We start from the raw sequence: 23,267 nt of genomic DNA on the forward strand, positions 1-23,267 counted from the left end.
TCAATTGTAAAATAGCGAAAGTTCGATGCGACAAGGTCCGTCCATCATGCGGTGCGTGTGCTCGTCGACGCGGTGGCTGTCGAGGATATAACCCTCTCCCAAGTCAAATCACCGATCCACCTGAGAGAAAACCAAGGTTCGTTTTTTATCGCCTAGAGCATGCAAGAGAAAATCGATCAGTAGTAGAGAATTCCATGACAGAATCTGAATCACAGACTTCGGTGCCAGACTCTGCACGTGTGGAGAGTGGTATAGAAGAAAGTGTCAACAAATCCTCCTCTATCAGTTCCATAATACAAGTTCAGAGAGACGTCGAACCTATTTTGAATCAGCTTGATGCACTTGGAATGCCCATATCTATTGGTATTGTTTCAACCACCTCATGCGGGTCAATGACGTCTTTTACTCCCATGCCTCAATCACTTAATACGATACAGTAAGGTGCCATTTCAACGGACGACTCAAAAACCATGAGTCTATAGTTTAACCGACATCCTTTCGAGCAAGTCATCAACCTAGAGTTTTTGCACTAGATTAATGCCTCGACCTGGATGGTATTTCAAGAAGAACTCAAAGCGGCGTCTGAAGCTCTTTGCTCTATTGGATCTACCTCGAAGAAGACAGCCAAGGCGCTTCGCTCCCGTTGACACTCACCAACGAGCGAAAATTCTGACCTCTCTGGTAGTCTCCGACTCGTGAGCTAGAGAAAATGGTTATCATGTCCTTGGCGCTGAGTGTGATGGAGGTGATTGGTCTGAACACTTGTCTTATGCATGCTGAGCTAAAATATCAAGTCGGGGATCGACATGAGATATCAACCTCATGAACGTGCATCTTCGCTTGTAATTACTTACGCCACATCGATCATAAACAAATATATTGAATCTGGTCTCATCCTAAGCTCATTAGCCAAGTAATTCATTCACGCCCTCGCCCGACATGGCATGATCATGTCGTTGAGTCTTCTAAGCCGAAATTCGATCAGAACGCGAAAATGTCTCGATCAGAAAGATCAGACTCATGATCAATTTATGGGCTATACCACGACGCTGATGCCATAACTGGAAGACTTGTGTGGTCTCGCAGAAAATGCTCGCAATCCTGCACAACCCGTCCAGACCATCGCCTACGGATCGGACAATATTTCTCTAATTACATAGAAGGCCAATCATCTGCGGTCTCGCATAATATCCTTGCAATGAGGCTTGCCGGACGGTGCCCCTTCCGCATTGTCGCAGCGGCTTATAGCCAACACCAATGCGTACCAAGCTACTGCTTTACTCATGCTTTTTCGCTTATTGCATAGTGCTAGCAGCTCGATAGAGAACGACCAGCAAGCTTTAGATATGGCTAAAGAAGTCGTGATATATCTAAGCAGGCTTAGCGAAGAATTGCGGCTCTCAACCTAGCCTTAATCGCCGGTTGTGAACTCCAGAGTTAAAATGATCGGATCGCGGCAATCAATATCTTCCAGGGTATTTAGAGCGTACGGAAGCCGGGTACATCACTTCAGACCTTGAAATTCATCAGGAACAGAGTCTGGAGAGCAAGAGATGAGGGGCACAATTGGGATTAGATGACTTTGAGTCAACAATTTTCTCGAGAGTATGTACCGATCTGAAATAACGCTGTCAATTTTGATATGCGTACAAATAAACCTTAGTACAGGGTTCTTTTGACTGTCTGGTTGTTATTATAATTGACGGTATAGGATGGTGTTCCAGACTTAGTACTGCGCGATGAGGACAAAGTCTAGTTGACGAGTTTACTCGGACTATGCATTGATAGCAACTATATATATTGTAGCTGTCCTGGGTATTAGAATCATCAACATCTGCTGATTCTAAGGCACACACTGTGTTAGCCGTATATCTTATTCCGCTATGTATTGCTAGTAGGTTTTACATGTAGTCTCGCAAAGATGTGATGCGGTTGGTAAAGAAGCTTTAATAACATGTATACAATCGAGTCGATCTTGTAAGCGTGAACTTCATAGCATCCGATCGGTCAGAGACCGTCAACATCCACGGGTCGAACTATCATGCCTTATGTTTGCTATGTTCAAGATGATCTCTCGGTTATATATTTTATTGATGAGTCCATATCGTAAAGCTAGATCTCAGATGATACGCCCTTACAACATCCTGATGATAGGGGTATTCGGAGCTTCTTTTTTAATATAATACAACTCATGATTTATTGACCAAGTCGGAATATAGGAGGATCTCAATTATATGTTAAAACTGTAGGTAAGTTCCAGTTGGCGCTGTCAGCTTAACTTACCCTCACTGCGGACCGTCCAATTGGAGAGCGTTCCGAGGGCAGCTCTGACTTCCGTTCCGGATCCGCCTTTCGGCCCGAAGCCAACATCGACGCGGAACCAGCATCCGGTAGGGTAATTGAAAAAGAAAACCCTACTGGAAAGGCGACCTTCGACACACAGGCTTAAGAGCACTGCAGTATTCTTGAAAGACATAACTATACCAACCTCAGAGTCTTTCTCACAGCTAGCAGAACTTTTCAACAAGGACCTGAAACTTCTATTTGCTCGTAGTTCTTAGGGATTTAGGCTAATCGTGGGCTCGGCTTTGAGCTTTGTAACCTTGGCTCTCGTCCGAGATCCAAGCAACCTAAAAATGAGCTCGCAGCACCGTATTCCGACCGTACCACATGGCTTGTCTAATAAAAATGCCAATTTGATTATTTCCATGCCGAATCAGCCATGTTACGATGCTCTTGGCTGCTCTGGGAATAACCCGAGATTCATTTCTTTTGTTATTTCCTGTTTAAAAACGATGGTACTGATGCACATCACAGCACGTGAAAACTCCAAGCATTGACATGTTTGCCAAACGCGGAACTCGTTTCACCAATTGCTATGTGCAAGCATCAATTTGTTCGCACTAACGACGTGGCATGTTCATTAGAAATTACCCGCATGTAGCTGGCCATCGTAGCCTGAACAACTTGATCAAGCTATGGGAACCAAACGTGCTTCATTCTCTCAACATAGGCGGATACTACGTCGCATGTCTCGCACCTACAGGCGATACATTTCGAATGGAAGTTATTGAGCTCAGTGTCCATGATTATGGCCTCTTAGAGACTCTAGAAGTTCTTCCGAAATTTATGCAATTGGAAAACTCGACGGACGAAAATCAAACGGCTCCACCAAAAGCTGATTATTGGGCACATCTATTTTACTGCCGACTGAGAACGCAAATGAGACACTGGATTACGACGAAGCTGTTGTACGTAGTGCGATAACTTAGCTATACCGAGCACCATACGCATACCGCTTGTATGAATCTTCGAAACTGTATGACCGCAAGGCGGATTTTTCGGAACTCCATAATGTCTAACAAGTCGAGTATCTTAATGCCAAGCACAAGAGGGTATCCGTTGTACTTAGATGGATGGTTGAAAGCTACGACTTTCTAGCCTTTGAGAAAGATGATCGCTTCCCGAGGGTTAACCTCGAGTCACCACGTTCACAATGGGAGCGAAGAAGTCAAAGGAAAGTGTATAAGCAGAAATACCTCGTCTTTTGTGGAATCAAGCAAAAGGAAGAAATAAAATGTGGTTCTTGTTATCTAGGGATAGAGCCTAAATTATACACCTGGAGGTAATATATTTCAAAATACATGGTAGCTCATAAAAACTTGCACTCTTATATTACCACGGCAATGAGCTTGTTGGAATTTGCCGTTGCCCAGGCTCTACAGAAATAGACGGTAGTCAGAAGCCTTTATTGTGATCCACTGATTCATTGAGCTTCCTATGGTTGAAAACCTCGATCACAGCAGTAGAATATCAATACGGTCTTCCCGAATATAGTAGAGTTACTTGCTGTTTCTACGTTCGCGATATCGAATGGCTCATACTTAGTTTCAAATTTGCGAGCAATTTATTTTGCACCACGACTATCAAATCTAGTATTTCCTGGTGAGCTAGATCATGTTATCCTTTGGTGGTAGCGGCTGCAAGTAGAGTCACCTTTATCTTGAGAAGTCAAATCATGTTATAGTTTGCGCTTCTTTTGAATGTCGTTTCTAGCAGAGTTAAAGATAGAGGACAAGAGATATGCCAGTAAATATAGACAAAAGATAGAAATCCCATTTCCATTTAAGCTTCGTGGCAATTCATCCGGCAGGAATGGGAGATGGTTTTGCAAAGCCCGTGTCCAAAATGATGCAACGAAACGACGTTTCTAAATACAGGAATCCTTTATTGCCGTTCGGAAAAGCCCCGGTGAAAGCTGAGATTCACACGATGAGCACTGTCTTCAACATACAAGCAAAGTAGGAATTGCACAAGCCCCGGTGGTTGAGCTATGATATCGCTTAAAGATTGTATAAGAAGTAGAGACTTTATAGAGCTAAACATAATTATAGGTATCTAAACAGTAAATCTGCTCAAATAATTTATTAACTATATTTTCGGACCAGCTCCTAGGACTTAGAGACACAATAAGTTTCAACATCACACGTGGTGGTGCAGTACTCCACTTTCGAGTTTCAAGAATGAATTTCGGTTATGAATTTGGAGATCGAAGATCCGGCATTAATGCCGACAAATGCTTACCGGTTAGTAATAACAGGTAGTGGGGGCCAGGTCCTGTCGAGTGTAGGGTAGAACAGATGTCAGAAACTGTAAAAATCGATCCTTCGGCTTATTCAGCGCGTCTCGCTTCTGGCTCCTCAGTGACAGCCAATCCAGGCAGAACAAGAGATTTAATAATACAGTATGACAATCAGTAACCTTTACATGATTGTGCTCTTCTATTGACCACCTCAAGTCGTGGCGTAGAAGTTAAAGACAAAGTTAGACCATGCTGGCGGCGTGATCGCTACACCTTAGAAGAAGATGCTCTAATAACCGAGCTTATTCAAAAGAGATAACGATCTCGGAAAATAAACACGCGGATGGTTTACGTTCCTGCAGGCTAAGGCTAACTTGATCGCGAGGTAGCTTGCTTCATGTGGTGGTGTCGCAAGCCTGGGGGCGGAGAATGCGTGGTCCTTCCGTTACATTAGGGAGTTTTTTTTCCGCTTATGAACGAAGACATTAAGGAAATTCACGCGACACACAATAGGCTTTATAAGAAGAAGCTAGGTTTGATTTGGTTGAGAGGACAGCTTTTATACCACTCTACAATCTCATTGATGACTGCTACGCTAGCTAAGGTATGACCGGGCTCAATAGTTCACCTAGGTGTAGAAGTCAGACCACGCTCAAGGAAGCTACTTCAATCAGTAATAATCCAAGAATCTATACGCCAAGGTGGGACTTTTTTTACGTTTGCGCAGATACCCTGACCACTTACTATTTTGAGTCTTTTGGTAGCGGGTGTGTGTTTACGCTGTTTCTTAGGTTCGTAGGTAGGAACGACCGCTTCAAGCGAGGCCCCTATCAGTGCATTTTCCGATTATCCGTGACTTGACTGTCAGGTTTCATTAACCCATTGGGACTAACATGCTGTAGTCTAATGCCAATTACATGCCGCTTCTCAATGTTCATTGTGGCGTATATTTCATGATGTATGAATTCAAATGCCGAGCAAAGTTAGTCAATGTTTCGTGGCGTCACAAAGTTACATCCCGCTACATACCTATCTTGTATCCAGCGCAATCTAAGAAACCTGAGTCTAATTCTACTGTCCACAAAGAGTATACCATATCGCTTGGCTGCCACTTCACTTCGTGATGGAATTGACCTCGTCTTCTAAATTTTATGCTGAAGAATAATCAGGTGTTGTCAGCTCTAACGAAAACCCTGCCTTCTCTAGCACACATGCCAAAATTCTGCCGGAGAGTCCAAGAGATGTGGCTGAACACGGAGAGTCAGCTAAGTGTGAAAATTTTGGAGTGACTACCTGCTTAATTTAACTAGGGTTGTATACTGAACGCCACCTTCAACTCTTGCCTTAAGAAGTAGCCCGACAGCGTAGCAATATAAGTTCTAGGATATTAGGCGCAGCCTTTTCTTTATTCAGCTTCGTTCGCCGATAAAGCACTTCTGAGTCATTTATTCGTTGCACGTACCGGTGTTCCGGAGTATCGAGCAGTAGTATCATGGGACAAGCGTCGTGAATACGTCTAAGGAGACATATCACCCTAGGGCACAACACAGGATAAAACGTTACAATGTCTGACATGAAGTTTGTGACCTTGTTCTGTCAGCGAGGTGGATGCTGACGACGATATTGCGATTCTAGGGGGTTGATACTCTGGAAAGAGCTCAAGAAAAAGATATAAAGGGCTTGATGTTATCTATCTATTCTCAATATACCTCTGGACAGAGCATTAAATCGCTTCGCTACAGAGCACCCGACGTTCATTATATTTCTCATTGTCGTTCATTTCAATTACGAAAAACTAATCAAGCATTCACTATGTACAACTCAATTCTTCTCTCTTCGGCTGCTTTACTAGCCCTCGTCTCGGGCTCTACAGCCTTCGCTGACACCTACACCTACTATACAGGTGATGGCTCTACTGATGCTGGCTGGCCGTCAATCGACAGCTGGGGTACCTGGGATCAACTCTGGGAAGCGAATTCCGCTATCATGAGCGAAACCTGTGGATGGAATGGATGGGGCGCGGACGACTCTGCTACTGAGATTTCATACATCCAAACCGCCATTGAGAGTGTCGCCAGTGCTAGTGGCGTTGATGAACGTTTTATTCTGGCGATCGTGATGCAGGAAAGTGAGGGATGTGTCCGTGTACCTACCACTAACAACGGTGTCGTGAACCCCGGCCTCATGCAGTCCCATGATGGCACTGGCACCTGCGCCGGCACAAACCCATGCCCGCAATCCGAGATTACCCAGATGATCGAGGATGGAACTGAAGGTACCTCATCCGGTAATGGCCTGGAGCAGTTGATTGCGCAGGTGCAGACGTACCTCGGCCTCGATATTGCGCCACGAGTTTACTATTCCGCTGCACGACTCTACAATAGCGGCTCTATCGACTACACAAATTTGGACGATGGCCTCGGTAGCACTCCTTGCTATTCCTCAGATGTCGCCAATCGTCTGACTGGCTGGGTTCTCGCTGCCAGAACCTGCACCGCCTAGGTACTAGTTTCGAATTAGATCTCGGAGGTCTACTTACATATAAGAATTGTTTGTAATGCCAGGGTATAGGATCGATTCACCATGTATGAGATGTGTATTGACACTTGTTTTGTTTGACTTGCCTATACTGTTCTTTGTATATATTTTTGATGTTATCCGTGATTCAGTTCTGACGACTCATTCAGGATGCTGGGCAGCCCTGAACTTCAATTGCTGGGAGTGGACTCGTCTGCTCCTATTTTGAAAACAACCATTTTTTGCAAATATGAATTATGTTTCTAGATCCACTACTCGCTAAACCACTTCCAAAATGGTGCTGATCAAGTACAATCGTCAATTCTAACGTAAGATGATGACAATAATATTGGTTAGTGTTGATACAGCAATTCTGTATATCAGTACGTACCTTAGCAGTCGCTTGGTGGCGCTACGGTTTCACCACGGACAACAGTCTCGTCATATACTGACTAGGTTATACTAGCCTCTCATCACATATTACGTTTTGCCTTTTCTTTTTAATTTACTAGTGTCTTATTAGCGATTGTTGTCCTACTTTTTCTCGATTGATAAGAAATCCTAGATCTGTGTACATTTCCCAAAGACACATATTACCATTTTCACTATCAAGTTATTTCCTTATTGAACATCAAGAAGCCGTTTTCAAATTTAGGTTTAAACTAGGTATGAAATTCCATGTAGAAATTATAGTGCTAATTCGACACCAAGTAATGCTATGAAGGGTTTTGTGGTTCAATCTACCAATAAGAACCTATAAATTCCAAAGCCTCATTCAAAAGTCATGCTCGCGGACTAAAACTGTATCTCTCAAAAACAATAGTGTAACAGTAGTAACAAGTCTCCAAAGATAATTTACGAAGTGCTCAGAATCAAGATTTAGAAGTGAACGACGGCTGATAACAAGGTGATGCTGAATATCTCCACATTGAGTAGGGCACTTTTTAGTGATCTCTAGTTACTGCGCTGGGAACTCATCGGTAATCCATGTATTGATATCCAGCTGCTGATTCATCCATGGCCACAATTGAGCAAACTCATTTGCATCTATGTTGGATGAGAGTAAACCCGAGTCATCGAAGGACAGCAAAGTAGGAGTCTGATTAGATTTGTTTTGTGCCTCGTTTGCAGCGGCCGTCTCGCTCATTCTCACACTGCGAACCTCTGTAGCACCTATAATCTCTTTGCCAATAGCCTGTAGCTCCTGCACACGATTCCGTCCTTTCTTCCACACGTCGCCCAGCGCCTTTAAGCATCCTATAATTACACGAATCTGTTCCCGCGCGACAATAAGCTCGCTACCTCGCAGAAGGCAGGTGCAAGCCGAGAAGTAAGGTAACGTGCCGACTACGACCATGCAAATAATAAAAGGGCTGTGGCAAAATGGCCGCTTAGGGAGAGTAAGGAGGCTAACCTGCTGCTGGATAGATGAGATACACCTCTTGGTGTGGACTTGTTTTATCTCGCTTGGAAATGCATTAATCTGAGGCGAGCCAGCGCAGCTAGAGAGAACTTCCAGAGGGTTGAAAATAATGTCCGATAATGCTCTATGACAAGAGATTAATGCGCTGAAGAGAAAGTTAGCGCAGGTAAACTGTTAAATTTTCATGTACGGAGACGTTCTTACGCATGGACCCACATGTTGGCGAAATATAACAGCTCGTCAATTTCACCACTGCTGTTCATAACCTGTTGTTTGGATTCTGGCAGGAGTAGGAGCCATCCATCAATGACGGAGTCAATTGCGGCAACGCCCTCCGAGCTCGGGTTTCCATCGCCTTGCCAAGGTACCGACATCGAAGTTTGTGATAGACCTCGGACGACTCCAACGAGGTAAGCGAAGGAAGAATAGACTTTTCCTTCCGACTCAAATTCACGGAAGTCAAACTCAGCTAGAAGTGAAGGTTCAGGTATTGTCTATTTCAAAGATGCCATCAGCCATTGTCATAATATACCTAGATGCTTGGCATGGAAAAGACATGTCTTACACTGCTCTCGTATTCATCCTCCTCGCAGGGCAAATCTACATCGCTAATCACACTATTGGCCGTAAAAGTTGGCAAGCGCTCAATTGCGGCATACGCGGCATCGACGATGTAAATCTGCCACCAGGTTCTCCGAAAACATTCCTGTAGTATTGGATCATCCGGAGCAAAGCTGACGGCGAAACCGCGGCGATGCATACCGAGGTCAAATGCTGTCTGCAGAGCCAAGTCCATTTGTTTCCGAGAATTGCTGTCCTCTTGTGACCAAAACAACGATATGGAATATAGAAGCAAAGCTTGCGCGAGAAAGGGAGATGGCGATAGGTTTTGGCGCGCCATGGCGATGGCGCTCTCTGTTTGTGCCTTAAGTTGATCCGTGAAATTGGATCGTGCGTAGATGGAGCCAATAAACCGAGCAGCCGTTATGACCGGGAAAAGCTGATCGCGAAAGGACGGATTGCCGAAAAACTCCTGGAGTCGTTTCAGGGGCAGGACGCAGGGGTGATAACGATGGAAGCACTTGTAAAACACCGCGATGAACATGTCATTATGAAGATCTGTCGACGCTATATCAATTACTGAGAATGGGGGGTGTAATTCTAGAGGTAGAGGGGCAGCCTCTATAGCGCTTGATGTGTTCGACGGCGAAGAAGATGCGGCCGAAATGGTGGGATGAGCTTGTGAATTCGAATATACCATCCGGCCTGGTAAGCTGCTAGAACTTCCCTCAATTTCTTTACTCCGCGCTTTATGAGCGGCCAGTAAGGCTCGAGTAAGACCACCGCGCCTGGAATTCGGATAATTGCAAACCTGTCGCTCCCGCAGGCATCGGGAACAGGCGGGCTTGGTCGCATCACAGCGAATGTGTTTTGCCCTACATTGAATACATGCTAGCGACACTCGTGTGCTTTGCACCCGTTTTTCGGCCATTTCTCACGCAGATACTGTAGCGAATGCCACGCGTAGAAAGAGGGGTTAGAGTCGGACGTCTGACGAGCTCAACGACTCCGGATGCGGTTGAATAAATGAAAAATGGGGTGATACCCGGTGCGCTAGGACTAATCTGGGTGAGCCACTAGACCTATGATGGATCACGTGCTTAAGTAAAAATATGCGAGACATATATTCAGAGTTTCAGGTAGTTACAAGTGTTGATTGAATGAGAAAGACTACAAATTTGACACTATCCGCCAGATGCATGCAGATTCCAGCAAAAAAAGACCTTTCCCAGCGCAACGTCTGTTCGCCGATGGATCTTCCGGAACTCCACCATGATTTAACAACAGACCCCACTTCACGCAAAGAAGTCTAAAATTGAATATCTCTGTACTCCTCATCAAAGACTGTCAGAGCTGCGATCCCTCCTCTTTCTACAACCTCGGTGTCAACGACCAGTGTCGCAAGAATCACAGCTGACTCCGTTGTGCTGTAATTGTCGCTGACCTTATGGTGACATCTCGGAGCCTCGAAGAAGCTTCCTCCTTTTGTGAATGTCCGGGTTGGCTCTTCGTTCATTTTGTTTAGCACAGTGCCTTCGAGTACCAGCACGGACACTGACGCTCCCGCGTGCCGGTGAGGAGGGGTTGAAGCATTCGGAGGAAAGGTGACCTTCAAACCGATGGAGGACTTTCCGGGGCAGTTTGGTAATTGATATTGATAGGCAAGCTCGACAGACGGAAGCGGGCGGCTGTATATCTCTGATTAGCGAGTCAATGCGAGAATTGCTCATAGGTTCGTGAGTATACCTTCTGTCGTAGCTAGGAGGGTCTTCTACAATCGTGCCTTGCGCCATGTTGAGAACCAGGTAACTGAGTGTACAAGTTAGGTTTATCCGTGGATGAGATAGAGGTAAGAGTGAGAGGTAATTTGAGTCCAGTATGGTTGTAATATATATACTGGGGTGAATTATGTGGATATGCAAAACATCATCTCCCGATAACAGCTCACTTATGGCCTTCAAGGCAAGATCCGTATTAAGTAACGCAGCAACGACCGCGATGTGAGGGAATTCGTAAGGAGACTATTCGTACAACCACGCTAGCAAATGGATAGGCTATCAGTTCCTAGCCTGTTCGGAGAACCCGCTACCACGGCCGCCTACTGCAGGGACCAGATTAAGAAAAATATGGCATGTCATAATAATGCAGGCATTTTCAATAAGTACAGTCTGAAATGACTTAATAAACATACGTTAAAAATTCTACACTTTTCTTGGTTAGCCTATCCATCTCGACGGATAACCTAGCAAGGATTGCGGATGGCATTAACATACACCAGCATATTGGGATTTGTCATCGGTCTCCACAGTAGGCTATTCGGACTCCGCATGCAATAATGCGGCACTCAGATGGCCATACTGTGCTAGTGTGGCACGAATATAGAATCTACATTTTTGGGGTTAGGACGCAAAATGAATAAATGATGTAGAATTTCACCAATTCGCATATTCGCTTTCAAGTGTCTTAATACATTCCACAGGCGAATCCTATGTTCGGAATACTTGGTCGAAACTTCTTAAACGCTCTCAAGAGATCTGAACTGGTTGCGCACGACTTCCACACATCAGCCAGGATGCCATCTCTTACTCTACCTGAGACTATGAAGATTGTACATCAACTCGATCCTAATTCTACAACCTTGACTATGGAAGAAGCGCCACTGCCAAGGCCATCGCATCCAGAAGACTGCCTGATCCAGGTGTATACGACCTCGCCCTGTGTTGGGGAACTACATTGGCAGGKTTGGTTTCCCAATATTGTTCCGGCAGGTAGCCCAAGAGTCCCCGGTACTGAAGCCGCTGGGGTTATAGTACAAGTTCCGCAGGGAGATGCCGCTCAGACTTCAGGTTTCAAGGTCGGCGACAGGGTTTTCTTCCGGGTCGAGCCGGAACAAACTGGACATTTACGTCAGTATTCCTTAGCGAGATTATCGCAGATAGCACACATGCCCTCGAATATGGGATGGATCGAGGCCGGGTCAACCGCGCTCAGCTCCTTGACAGCATGGCAAGGCGTCTTCCAGCACGGTATTTTAGATGCCAGGGCAATATTCGGAGATACTGCAGCCCGAAAAAGCAACCAGAAGGTTAGCATTCTCATTACTGGCGCTTCCGGGGTTGTTGGAGGCTGGGCAGTCTATTTGGCTGCTCTGGCAGGCGCTGGGCGAATTGTTGCCTTGTGCGATAGTCTCAATACAGCACATGTTAAAGGGCTAGGTGCTACAGAAGCTATTGACTACAAGAAAGAAAGTGTTGAAGATTGGGTTGCAAAAAACCGGGCCACACGAGAAGTGGATTTTTGTTTTGACTGCGTTGGAGGGAAGACGCTCGGAGCATGCTGGTCGGCTGTGAGAGAGGGAGGAGTCCTCCTTAGTATCACCGGCGATCCTGAAAAAGAGAAGCCTGACTCGTCCACTAAGACTCTGGAAATAGCAAAATGGATGCTTGTTGCGCCCAACGGTCAGCATCTGCAGCTGATTTCCGAGTTGATTGCCAAAGAAGGAAAGTGCGTTACAAAGGTGGATAGTGTTCTAGACTTTGGAGATTTTCAGCAGGCATTTGACAAAGTTGAGGCAAGAAAAGCTAATGGAAAAGTTGTAATCAGAGTCGCTGATATGTAAACCACACACATCATTGTCTGTCCTTGCAAAGTCATGGCGTAGCTTTGCATTGTGATAGTAATTGCACGTGTTGATCTGGAGAATAAATTAATGTTGGAGCATCCTATCAATCTCATAGTATCCATCATGATCATCCTCGCTAGCTATATTATACCATACTACTCTGTACTGTAACATCAACGCCACTTATTCATTGGTTAGCACCTTGTCCCTACCTGACACAGTTATAAGGTTACTGTAGCCTACACCATGGGGAATCTCGATCTCACTCAGCCGCACGGTGGAACCTAGGACGTGGGTGTGACAATATGTTTTCTATCATCTCATAATAGCCTATTATGGTAATTCCGAGATTAGCTCAGCGTCTGCAAACTTTTCAATGATAGTTCTTTTGCAAATTTAGTAAGCTTGTTAATTCCATTACAACACTGCATTATATTTAGTACATAGCGTTCATACCTTCTTTGTAAGTTCTGATTGTTCCAAGGGTAAGCGTATCGTAACAAAGATATTGCTGGCTTCTGTTAGACTTTGTCTAGTATTACGACAACACAGTGACAATCACCCGATTGTCTTAACTTTACGTTTATTGGTCTTTTTTGATTTTGCTGCACCCGCCACTTTTATCTTGGTTGACTGTTGCCCGCAAGACGATATTCGAAGCAGATTTCGTCTCGTATTGCGGCTGGTATGGTGGATTTGCTAACCCACCGATATTGGCTAGATACTATTCGTATACATACAAAGGCGACCCACATTCAGCACCTTAAACTTAAAGTATCGTCACTAAGCTCGCCACTAAGCTTATCCGAGAAACTCAGCCGTGTCACTTGATCAATTCAATGTATTTCATATTCGTAGCGAAACAAAACGGACGCTAAAGGATTTTGCTTCATTCGTGGAACAGCGAAGATAGGTTTGATGGTTGTGGTACCGCCAATCACGGGTTCGGGGCGGCCACCCTGCGTCCCTTGTACCTAGCTCCATGCCAGACAGAGTCGAGAGAAGGCGGCAGGAAATGAGATTAATTTAGACTTAAAAGGGGTCAAGGCTTTTTTTATGCGCACGAGACTACATTCTAAGCTTTGCCAAGGCGGCCGATGTCCGAGACGAATTACCATGGCTTTTTTTCCTTATAAAGTTCAAAGTTTCTAACATCATATAGTTGTTCATCCGATTCCCCAGTCGATGGAGGTACGAGATCTTCACCCTTCTCATTCTTGAATCAGCCAACGCAAAGTTGCCTCAGAAGTGCAGCAGTAATGAAGCTCTTATGGTCCTGTCTCGTAGCCTTCCTTGCTGGCTCAGTGATCCCCGGAGTTCGCGCAGGATTCTCGACGGACTGTATTGTTAATGCGGCACTCGACGGAACTTTCATCGATGCCTCTTGCGAAGATGAAAGTGGCCATTGGGTTGATACCGAGCTCGATTTAGACCTCTGCTTTTGGAATCATGACGGTGTATTGAAGGCAGGAAACAAGTAAGTTCGATTTCTAGATGCCCAAATCGCTGTCATTCTAAGAGATCATATCAGTGGCGACTATTCAAAGTCATGTTCCGGTTGTTCTCTTGAGGATGGAGATGGTACTAAGTACCTGTACTGTACGTCATGTATCTATGCTGGGACGGGTTACGCGACTACCATTGATATTAGTAAGTTTGTTGCCTGATTTAAATGACAACACTAGCCTTGTTGTGCATTTACTTGTCTTACATATTATAGGCGACGCTGTTTGGAACAACGATGGGTTACTGGACTGTTATGGGCATCTGGGCGTGGATGGTTAACGGGACTGCTGATGATCTCTGGTTATGATTGTAGATTGGGCTTACACAACACAGATGCCTAGAGGGTAACTCGCCATTGTGAGACCAAACCTAAGCCAAATGATTTAGAATAGAAGCGAGTATCTATATCTTATATGAATCTCGAATTTGATTCTATTGTCCGTAATACTACTGAATAACAGCTCACTATTAGCTTGTATTAAGTAACCCAGTAACGACGATGCGAGAATCGGCTAAAGTAGACAAGTGTACAAGAGCTCATTAGTACAATTACGCTTAGAAATAAGTTTCCAGGCAAAACCACTACCACGGTAGCCTACTGCAAGGACGAGGTAAGCATTTACACGATCTAGAACAGGAATATCGATATCTAGAATATCCCGCTCATAACTTCTGAACTATAATGTAATACATCTATTGATATTCACGTAATAAAAGGTCTCATATTTCTCCCAAATAGTCTATCCATCACCACAGGTAATTTAGTAAGGATGCTGTTGACACTCGACGTGTGTTAATGAAGATTTCTAACCATGAATTTGTATAGAGGGTCTGAACGATCTCCGAAATCTTCTTTGCCCCACAGTACTATGACATTATTTACCATACTGACTTCAGTATGATCTTCATATTCTTATGTCCCAAGAGCAATTCCGAAGCACTAGTAGGATCGTCGATAAATCATGTATGTGCGTGTGCTAATCATCATGTACAACTTTCGCCCAAGAGTTCTCCACGCGTCCGTACATGATGTCTTCGAGCAAGCGTCTTAATATGTTCGCGTACGTTGATGGATTGTCAGGCGCCAAGGGTAGAATGATATCATATCCTCGGTGGTGAATCTTGGTTACAGGACAAATAAAGTACTGCAAAGATGTGTTAAAGTTTATTTGAGAAGCTGACAGAAAATGCATGGAAACTTACCCCAGTGCCAGTTATGAAGGCTTCCAATAGTCGGCCTTGTTCTGATGCTTTGATTATCTCACGTATTGTGAACTTCCTTTCTTGCACGTATAAACTCTCACCATTTCCTTTGTTCCTTGCAGCTATCTCAGACGTAGCGAGTTCGAGTACGCTTTGGCGCGTAACACCAGGCAAAATTGTTCCATCATCAAGCGGCGGTGTTAACATTTCGCAACGATTATCTTCAGTAAGCCAAACGACGAAGAAATTGCCCACGCCGGCTTCAGTTATTTGACCGTCGTTACCAAAAAGCCATAAGATCTGAGAGTATCCAGCCGCTGTGGCCTGTTCAAAACTTGGAATTGTTGGAGCATAATTCCCACCCACTTTGAAGTTTCCAGACCCCCCAGGCCATGCACGACATACTTCCTCTGGACTTGTAATAAGGCTCATTGCCCTATTATGCGAAAAGGGTGGATCGTGAATGCAAACGACGTAGAGCATTGCTTTGGATGGGCATCGAATACCAAGTGTAGCATCCGTAGCTATAAAGACAGGACGGATATACATGAAAGAGCCAGCATCCTCTTAAGGAAGCCATTTAGGGCTCTCAATACCTACAAACGTTTCAATCAGCTGTTGGAGCTCGCTCACATCGAACTCAGGAAGACCAATTCTGCGAGCGCTGTTCAACAGACGCTCGCAATTCAACTCTGGCCGGAAAAGACGCAGTTTTCCGTCATAGCCACGATAGACCTTCATCCCTTCGAAACACTGTATCCAGTAATTTAGACTAGGGGCTGTCGGAGGAAGAACGATTGATGTAGACTCAGTTATTTTCGGCGCTTCCCATCCACCACTCGCTGACCACAAACAAGTTAGCATGTGGTCTGTGGTCATGTATGCTCGGTCCTCGCTATCAGTAGTTAAATCCAGTACATTTTCATGATCTAAAATCATAAGTTGAGATGAAGAAAGGGGTGCAAGTCGTGATCTGCTGGGTGATCGTGGCTGGTGAGCCTTGGGCACATGCACTCCATTGACCTGTCTGGCAGTAACATGATCATGGTCTTTGATCTGCGCTTTAGCTGAATGAAGATTAGAACCGAATCTAAGGAGCATTGGATTCGAGTCTTCTGGGTAGATACAGCACTCCAAAATAGCTAGTTTTGAGTTTTCGGTCTGGGTTCTATTCAGTGCCTGGATGAGATCACCGTATGTCTCGATTCTCATTGAAAACATCGTTGGGTTCAATAATTCTTGCTTTTCTTTCTCCGACATGTAAGGATTGTATGGAGAACAAGTATGGACTTTACTGCAGAATTTGTTCACAAGACCTGCGTAGTCCCAATTAGCGATGTAATTGTAAGGTCCGTCGTGGATGGCCGTCTGCTACCAGTTAGTTCAAGGTAAATTGCTTCATCGAGTTAGTCTTACCTCAACTCTGTAGCCTAGATTGTTGAATATAAATATGATGGCATTGGACCGAATCCTTATCAAAGTGCTCAATTCCTGAACGGTCATTTGAAGGGCACCGTCACCGATCATCAGAACAGAACGTCCCCGGGTCTGGGCGAGTTGAGAGCCTAAAACAGCTGGTAGACTCCAACCAATTGAGGCATATATCATCTGCATATGAAAGTATACTCCGTCCGGGAGAGTCATGGTCATTGCATTGAACCAGCTTTCTCCAGTATCTGCAAACAGATTGTCGTTTCTCCGTAGTATGTTTTCAATACCTGACAAGACGTGCTGCAACCTGATTTGTGACTCAGATGATGGAATGGCTGTACCATTTGCTGTGGTGTCCTTGATTGATTGAAAATGCTTGAGTGGCGCAACTTTCGGAGTGATATTGAAAGCGATAACTTGCTCAATCACTTCTGGGAGTGAGGTTCCGTCGATGATATTACCATCGGGCATGCGAACGTAATCACTTTGAATATCAATAATTCTACTTTTCTCCCCATCGATATCAAGTGCAGATCCTACTGTGTGTAGATCTGACCAACGTCCACCGATCACAACCCATAAATCAGAGTCCATGACGGTAGCCACCACCTCCGGATGAGAAGCCTTTGACCAGAACACACCACAAAACTGCGGGTGTGAATCAGGGATCTGTGATTTGCCATCTGGAAGGCAGAAAACAGCGCAACCGAGCTTACTGGCGAGTGAAGATACGATATCTTGTTGGAGATAGACTCGGGTCATACCTCCGATCAGAATGACGGGGCTTCTGGCTGATGTGAAAGATTTTTCGATAATTTCAGCAGCCATTTTAGATCGACCACTGACAGGAGAAAGCATATTTGTTTCAAAAACTCCTGGTGGCAGGCAGGCCACCTGTACGACATCCATAGGAATCTCAATATAAACAGGAAGCGACCTTTTGATGCACTGCCGCAGTACAATGTCTAGCTGTTCGCCAATATCTGGCGCGGGTCGTAAGCGAACACTTGCACATGTTACTTCTTTGTAGATTCTCAAGGACTCCTCTTTGTCAATCTTGCCCAGCGTGTGATGTAATAGTTTGCCTGATTGATAGTCCCCAGACTTGAGAGACCCATTGACGATTATGACCTTGAGGTTCTCCGAATAGGCTCCTGCAACAGCATTGATGATGGACAGGCTCCCTACCATATGTGTCACAACTACCACAGCAATTCCGGATGGAGCTACACGAGCGTAACCATCGGCCGCATAACCAGCATTTAGCTCATTGCAGCAATTGATCATTTGAAGATTCTGGTTTTTTAAAAGTTCATCGAGTAGACCTAGATTGTAATCACCTGGAGTGTACATTAGCCAAACCTGAACTTTCCAACTCCGTTATAAACGACAAACCTGGAACAGTAAAAAAATGCTTGACGCCCATTGTTTCTAGTCGCTGTGCCAGATAAGTTGCGGTATTCCACTTATCTGGATGAAAGGCCGCGAATGGGTGCAGTGATCGTCTCTCTAAATAACTCGAAGACTCGTGTGGAATCTTAAGTACCACTCGGCCGACTAAATCCCCTATGAAATGCGATTGACATCAGCACAAGACTTCGAAAGTGATAATTTATCTCTCACCTTTCTCAAGCATTTCATAAACAAGTGGAAGATCTTCTAAGCTCATAAGCTTATGTGGAACTCTCAATTGCTTTGTTTGAAAGACTTCGAGCGCTTCATTCAGGTCTGCCGCATTGCCTATTCAGGAGCCTTTGACCCTTATCATTCGAGCCACAATGTCAAACACGTCTATGGCAGTTGGGTCACCCGGAGGCAGTCCAACTGGAACCACAGTCCCCATTCTTCGAACGTACTGCCAATCGATTAGTACCATGTACTCCAAATGCCTATTTCCAAGGACCATCTTTACCTGAAGAGCAGAACGCAATAGTGTATCTGAAGCTGAGGTCACAATGACAGCATGCGGTCCGCCATTGGTCAGATCTTTCACCTCCTTGACAAGATCTTCTGATTTATGGTAGTCGACAAAGTAATCCACACCCAGCTCTTCAAGGCATAATTTACGTTTTTCAGCTCCCTGGGATATGGCCAGCACGCGATAGCCGCGAGCTTTGGCATATTGGCAAGCCATAATTCCTACTCCGCCTCCAGCACCAGCTATTGCTGCATAAAATCGCCAGAGAAGATAATGAGGTATTTCATTGAACGGTGACTCATCAACAATTTCTCCGGGTTTTGCGTCGGTTTCTTTCACAGCTTTAAACGCTGTTAAGCCAGCACACATGATCTCATATGCTTTCTTAGCAAAGATGTAAATGCTATGTATACAAGGCAATCACCTTACCGGTGCAGTTTCAGCCAAGTCTAAACCTAGTGGAATCCGAACCACTTGGGCTGTTTTACAAACGCAGAATTGCTGAAACGTGCCACTGGCATGGACACCGACGAGGGATGCGTCCTGGCAGGCTTGCTGATCTCCATACTCACAATACTCACAGTTTCCACAAGAGTCATGCAATAGCTATTGAAGTCAGAAGCTATTATAGATATGGCTAGGCAACATGTACCTTGATACCAACACGATCCCCAACCCTGAAATCTGTAACACGTTGACCTGCAAGTATGATTGTGCCTACGCCTTCATGACCACCTTCTCATTGTTAGGATACAAAGCTTGTACTATAAAACGGTATGATAAGAAGTTTTAGACATACCTACATGGCCCGCTGGTAGCTTTAGCGGCCACCCACCTGTGAGCTTACGTCAGAGATACCGCCACGGAATGTACAGGTGAAGGCAAAGAAAGACCTTTTTGAAGCCTGAGATCGCTATGGCAGACCCCCGTATACTCGACCCTTACTAGGAGTTCATCTGCTCCAGCACGCGGTACAGGTATTTGAACGTACTGCACAGTACCATTGTCTTGGCACACCTGTGCCCACTGTGAGGAAGGGGCTGGTGACATTTTGAAGTGATACAGCTTATTATTGAATATTCAAGCATCAAATGAAGTGGTTATCTCTAGCCAGGCAGAAAGTTGATCATCCGAACCTGTGACTGGAATGAGGGCTTGAGATATTTATATTGTTTGTTGGGTGGAATTCGAGACACTCTCTGTAGAGTGGTATTGGTCCGATCATAGTCTCATTTGATGGTTATCGATCCTGTACCATTTTGTGATCTTTGGGCCGACATCAGTCGAGGTAAAGCGCTACGCGAAGATCTTTGTTTCGCTAACCATCAGGTTTCCAGGTTCCATTGCCTTCTTTGATGCGATGTAACATCATGTTATGCGAATGCACTCTGCAGAAGAATTGATGATTGACTCGCCTTCAATATGGAATTCCTTGCCTTCGTTCTCCTTTTGAATGTCTTGGTATGTGTTAGACCTATTTCGCCATTTAAAGATTAAGATGAGGGCTCCCACATATGCGAAGCTACCTGATATTGCATCGATCTCTTTCCTATTATTACCAAGTATGTAAGTACATGTCCATCGAACTAAGAATGGATATTCCAGTAGATAACGAAAAGGTCAAACAAGCCAGGACCGATCTCATAGGGAGGCAGGCTGGCGTATATGCGGGTTCCAAAGCGGTAAGATGAAATGCTGCATTGATGATGTACGCGGTCTACGCGAGTGATCGCTGATATACCACAGACAGAGTAGATAGTGTAATATAACCCATACACGCCCTTGACGATCCTGTTCACGCTCAATGCATATGGTAATTGTAGTTACTTCCCATTCTATTCCCTATTATCGCTTGCAGAATTCTAGACTCGGTGTATCTCAAATTCGACTTTGATAAAGCTGAAATGGCACAATATGACCAGAATGAATATATTTCAAACCAGATGCCGAGAAGATTGGATTCTAGAGTAAGTAGAGGTTCGTCTTGTCTGGTGCGAGAGCTGCATTGAGCGCTCGCATAAGGGAGACCGATCATGTTTCCGTGGCATTTTTCCGCCTGATTAAAGCACAGAATTTGATTTATGGTACTGTTGAAGAACATATGATGCAATCTTATCTTGGTCTAATGCAATTGTAGCACGGGGCTTTTTTGTCTTGTTCTAGAGGAAGTTGTGGGCGGCGACAGGTCATGTCACACAGAAGATGTCACACAGATGCATGCAGTCGAAAGTACGATAATAGGCTAGGTTGTAGTACAAAAAATCTAGATGCATTTGCGTCGGGATTTTACTCTAGTTCTATGCTTATTGTTGACATCATGCCGTTGAAAAAAAAGCCAAGTCTCCGGAAGCATACTGTCACAGTCGCGAATTGCTTGAATACGGTAACACAGATCTGCACGTAGATTTTTAACATAAAGATGGAAAGTATAATGAACCGAGTAATGAGCTCTTCACGTTGTACCTAGGCTGATATAAATGAGGTATGATTTATGTATGAATTGGTCTCATTGAAGAGTGAAAGAATTATCCCCTAGCCTGCTTGGGCCTCAACAACAAGGGTGATAGCAGGCTAATCAGTAACTCCTTTATGGGTAAAAGGGAGCGGGCCGGAGCCGACACTGCTAGTTGGTGTATCTCAACTATTCCGACCCGTCGTGCGTTTTCTTCACCGGGCTTGTTGTTATGCTCAGCTAGCGGCTGAGCCTTACGAAGTTCATTTTTCGTTGCAGACGATATCTGAAGTATGAGAATCATGTGTCCGGTATGTTTCTCTGCTTTTAAGAGTTTATCCCTACACATATAGTCGGCTGCCAAATCTGGTCAACATGAGCATGGTCAAGGCTATCATAACCTCAATGAGGAGAATCACGAGCTGCGTGATCCGGATTTGACGCCTTTAGATGAAGACCGATGCAGAGAGCTATAACAAAGATTCACTGCCCACGATCAGATCACCTAGTGTCCTCGCCTCTACGCCGAAACTTACAAACATGCCTGATCTCGTTCGCACCGGTTTTTGAGAAGGGGCGACAATAGTCGCGTTGCCGGCGGTGCAGGAGGCTTCAGCGCAGCCTTGCAACTTGATTTTCGATTCTTTAACAGTCCAGGCCGAGTTTTTTGATGAAGTGGATCTTAGACTGGTGACTGAGGGCTGGGATGACAAGTTACTTGGTAGCGAGTACGAGCCCACGAACGCGAAGCTCGAGGCCCGCGGTCGATAAGTACGCCTCTTCCTGAGGGATCTGGTAAAGAGCCATGGACACGGTGCTCGGGTCGTTTTAGTTTCTCATAGCAGAATCCTGCAGTTTATAATTGAAGACCAGAGTGACATTCCAGAAGACAAGTGTGTGTACCCTTTGTTGTATTTGAGGATGCTATTTTTGACCCTGTACCTGTGATCCGTCCTAATCCAAATCACAGGCAGCAGTTGGAACATTGCGGGAATTCAAGCATTTGAGTTTACCAATCTCGATGGAAATGATACGGAGGCACCTTTAAGGATGGTAACGAATGTAGCGGAGTGGGTGTAGAAAAATCCACCATCATGGCCGAAATCAGCGGGATATTCGCTTGGTTCATGTCATTCATAAAATATCTGCTTCGAGTTACAAATGAGCAAGCTGAAGGCCTAGTCTATCGAGTTTAATATACCTGAGGCGCCCAATGCTAGTTACGTGACCGACTCAAAATCTTTTATTATAGCTTGTATGCTGTCGGTTTCGGGTAGCTGATTACCTAGATATATATATTCTGCAGAAGACGTGTCGCTTCGGGAGTATCTGAGTGTGCCTTTCTCAAGCAATTGAGAAAGCGACCAAGAAACAGTCGGCAACGCTTGGTATGTTGCGTCCAAATTGACGCAAAGCCGTCGAGCATTTTTATGCTGCAAACTATGGATTCCTTCAGTTCACTATGGTTGGCTGAGGCTCGGTTCTTAGAGTGGTAACGTAGCAGAATTCGGCACACAACGCAGATTTGAGACATGGTCGCATAATTCAGCGCAAGATGGCCCACTTGAAAACATACGTAGGTACTCAGAACAAACCTGCGCCTATCTTCTGCAGCTCGATCAGATCTGGGTAGAGATCTGCGTTGGTCTGCAAAGGGTAATACAGCAGGATCAAAATACTGTGAAAGCTGACTTTGAGCAAGGTCACACTGTTCTGCACCGGCTTCTGGGTGTCTAGTCCGGCAAGCAGACACCTTGCGTGTACCAGTTTTTGGCCTGCGCGGGAAATCGCTTCATCATCAGAAGCCTGGTCTGACAATCGGGAGCTGTGGTGCGAAACGATTCAGAATGGACCGGTGAGAAGATCTGAGACTAAGGCTCGCACATAGTCATGATCTAGCGCACGACCTGAAGCATTACAAGAGTATTTATCTGATGCAGTACTAAAACTCGGCTGTGGCAATACTAAGAAGAGGAGTGTCGTAGCCCTCATTCGGGAGGGCAGCGTGAAGGCCGAAGGAGACTGCTATTCCTCTATCTATATAAAAGATAC

General features: G+C 44.9%; 5 protein-coding genes across 5 annotated transcripts; 2 read left to right on the forward strand and 3 right to left on the reverse strand.

The window, feature by feature from the left end:
- Nucleotides 1-6,394: 6,394 nt before the first annotated feature.
- On the forward strand, nt 6,395-7,084 carry BHQ10_010319 (uncharacterized protein; the record flags this gene model as incomplete). Its single annotated transcript, XM_040872936.1, has 1 exon — nt 6,395-7,084. The coding sequence occupies one exon, from the start codon at nt 6,395-6,397 to the stop codon at nt 7,082-7,084; it is 690 nt and encodes a 229-aa protein (XP_040738821.1).
- A 973-nt stretch (nt 7,085-8,057) lies between these two features.
- Nucleotides 8,058-9,783, reverse strand: BHQ10_010320 (uncharacterized protein; the record flags this gene model as incomplete). The annotated part of the gene is made up of 3 exons (XM_040872938.1): nt 8,058-8,667; nt 8,727-9,016; nt 9,088-9,783. 3 exons carry the CDS (start codon nt 9,781-9,783, stop codon nt 8,058-8,060), a joined length of 1,596 nt encoding a protein of 531 aa, XP_040738822.1.
- A 609-nt stretch (nt 9,784-10,392) lies between these two features.
- On the reverse strand, nt 10,393-10,876 carry BHQ10_010321 (uncharacterized protein; the record flags this gene model as incomplete). Its single annotated transcript, XM_040872939.1, has 2 exons — nt 10,393-10,771; nt 10,830-10,876. The coding sequence occupies 2 exons, from the start codon at nt 10,874-10,876 to the stop codon at nt 10,393-10,395; spliced, it is 426 nt and encodes a 141-aa protein (XP_040738823.1).
- Nucleotides 10,877-11,655: 779 nt separating this feature from the next.
- On the forward strand, nt 11,656-12,702 carry BHQ10_010322 (uncharacterized protein; the record flags this gene model as incomplete). The annotated part of the gene is made up of 1 exon (XM_040872940.1): nt 11,656-12,702. One exon carries the CDS (start codon nt 11,656-11,658, stop codon nt 12,700-12,702), a length of 1,047 nt encoding a protein of 348 aa, XP_040738824.1.
- Nucleotides 12,703-15,981: 3,279 nt separating this feature from the next.
- On the reverse strand, nt 15,982-19,132 carry BHQ10_010323 (uncharacterized protein; the record flags this gene model as incomplete). Its single annotated transcript, XM_040872941.1, has 6 exons — nt 15,982-16,782; nt 16,831-18,185; nt 18,241-18,411; nt 18,469-18,585; nt 18,655-18,700; nt 18,758-19,132. The coding sequence occupies 6 exons, from the start codon at nt 19,130-19,132 to the stop codon at nt 15,982-15,984; spliced, it is 2,865 nt and encodes a 954-aa protein (XP_040738825.1).
- Nucleotides 19,133-23,267: the final 4,135 nt, after the last annotated feature.

The sequence above is a fragment of the Talaromyces amestolkiae genome, assembly GCF_001896365.1.
Source record: "Talaromyces amestolkiae strain CIB chromosome Unknown scaffold33.1, whole genome shotgun sequence".
NCBI classification, from domain to species: Eukaryota; Fungi; Ascomycota; class Eurotiomycetes; order Eurotiales; family Trichocomaceae; genus Talaromyces; species Talaromyces amestolkiae.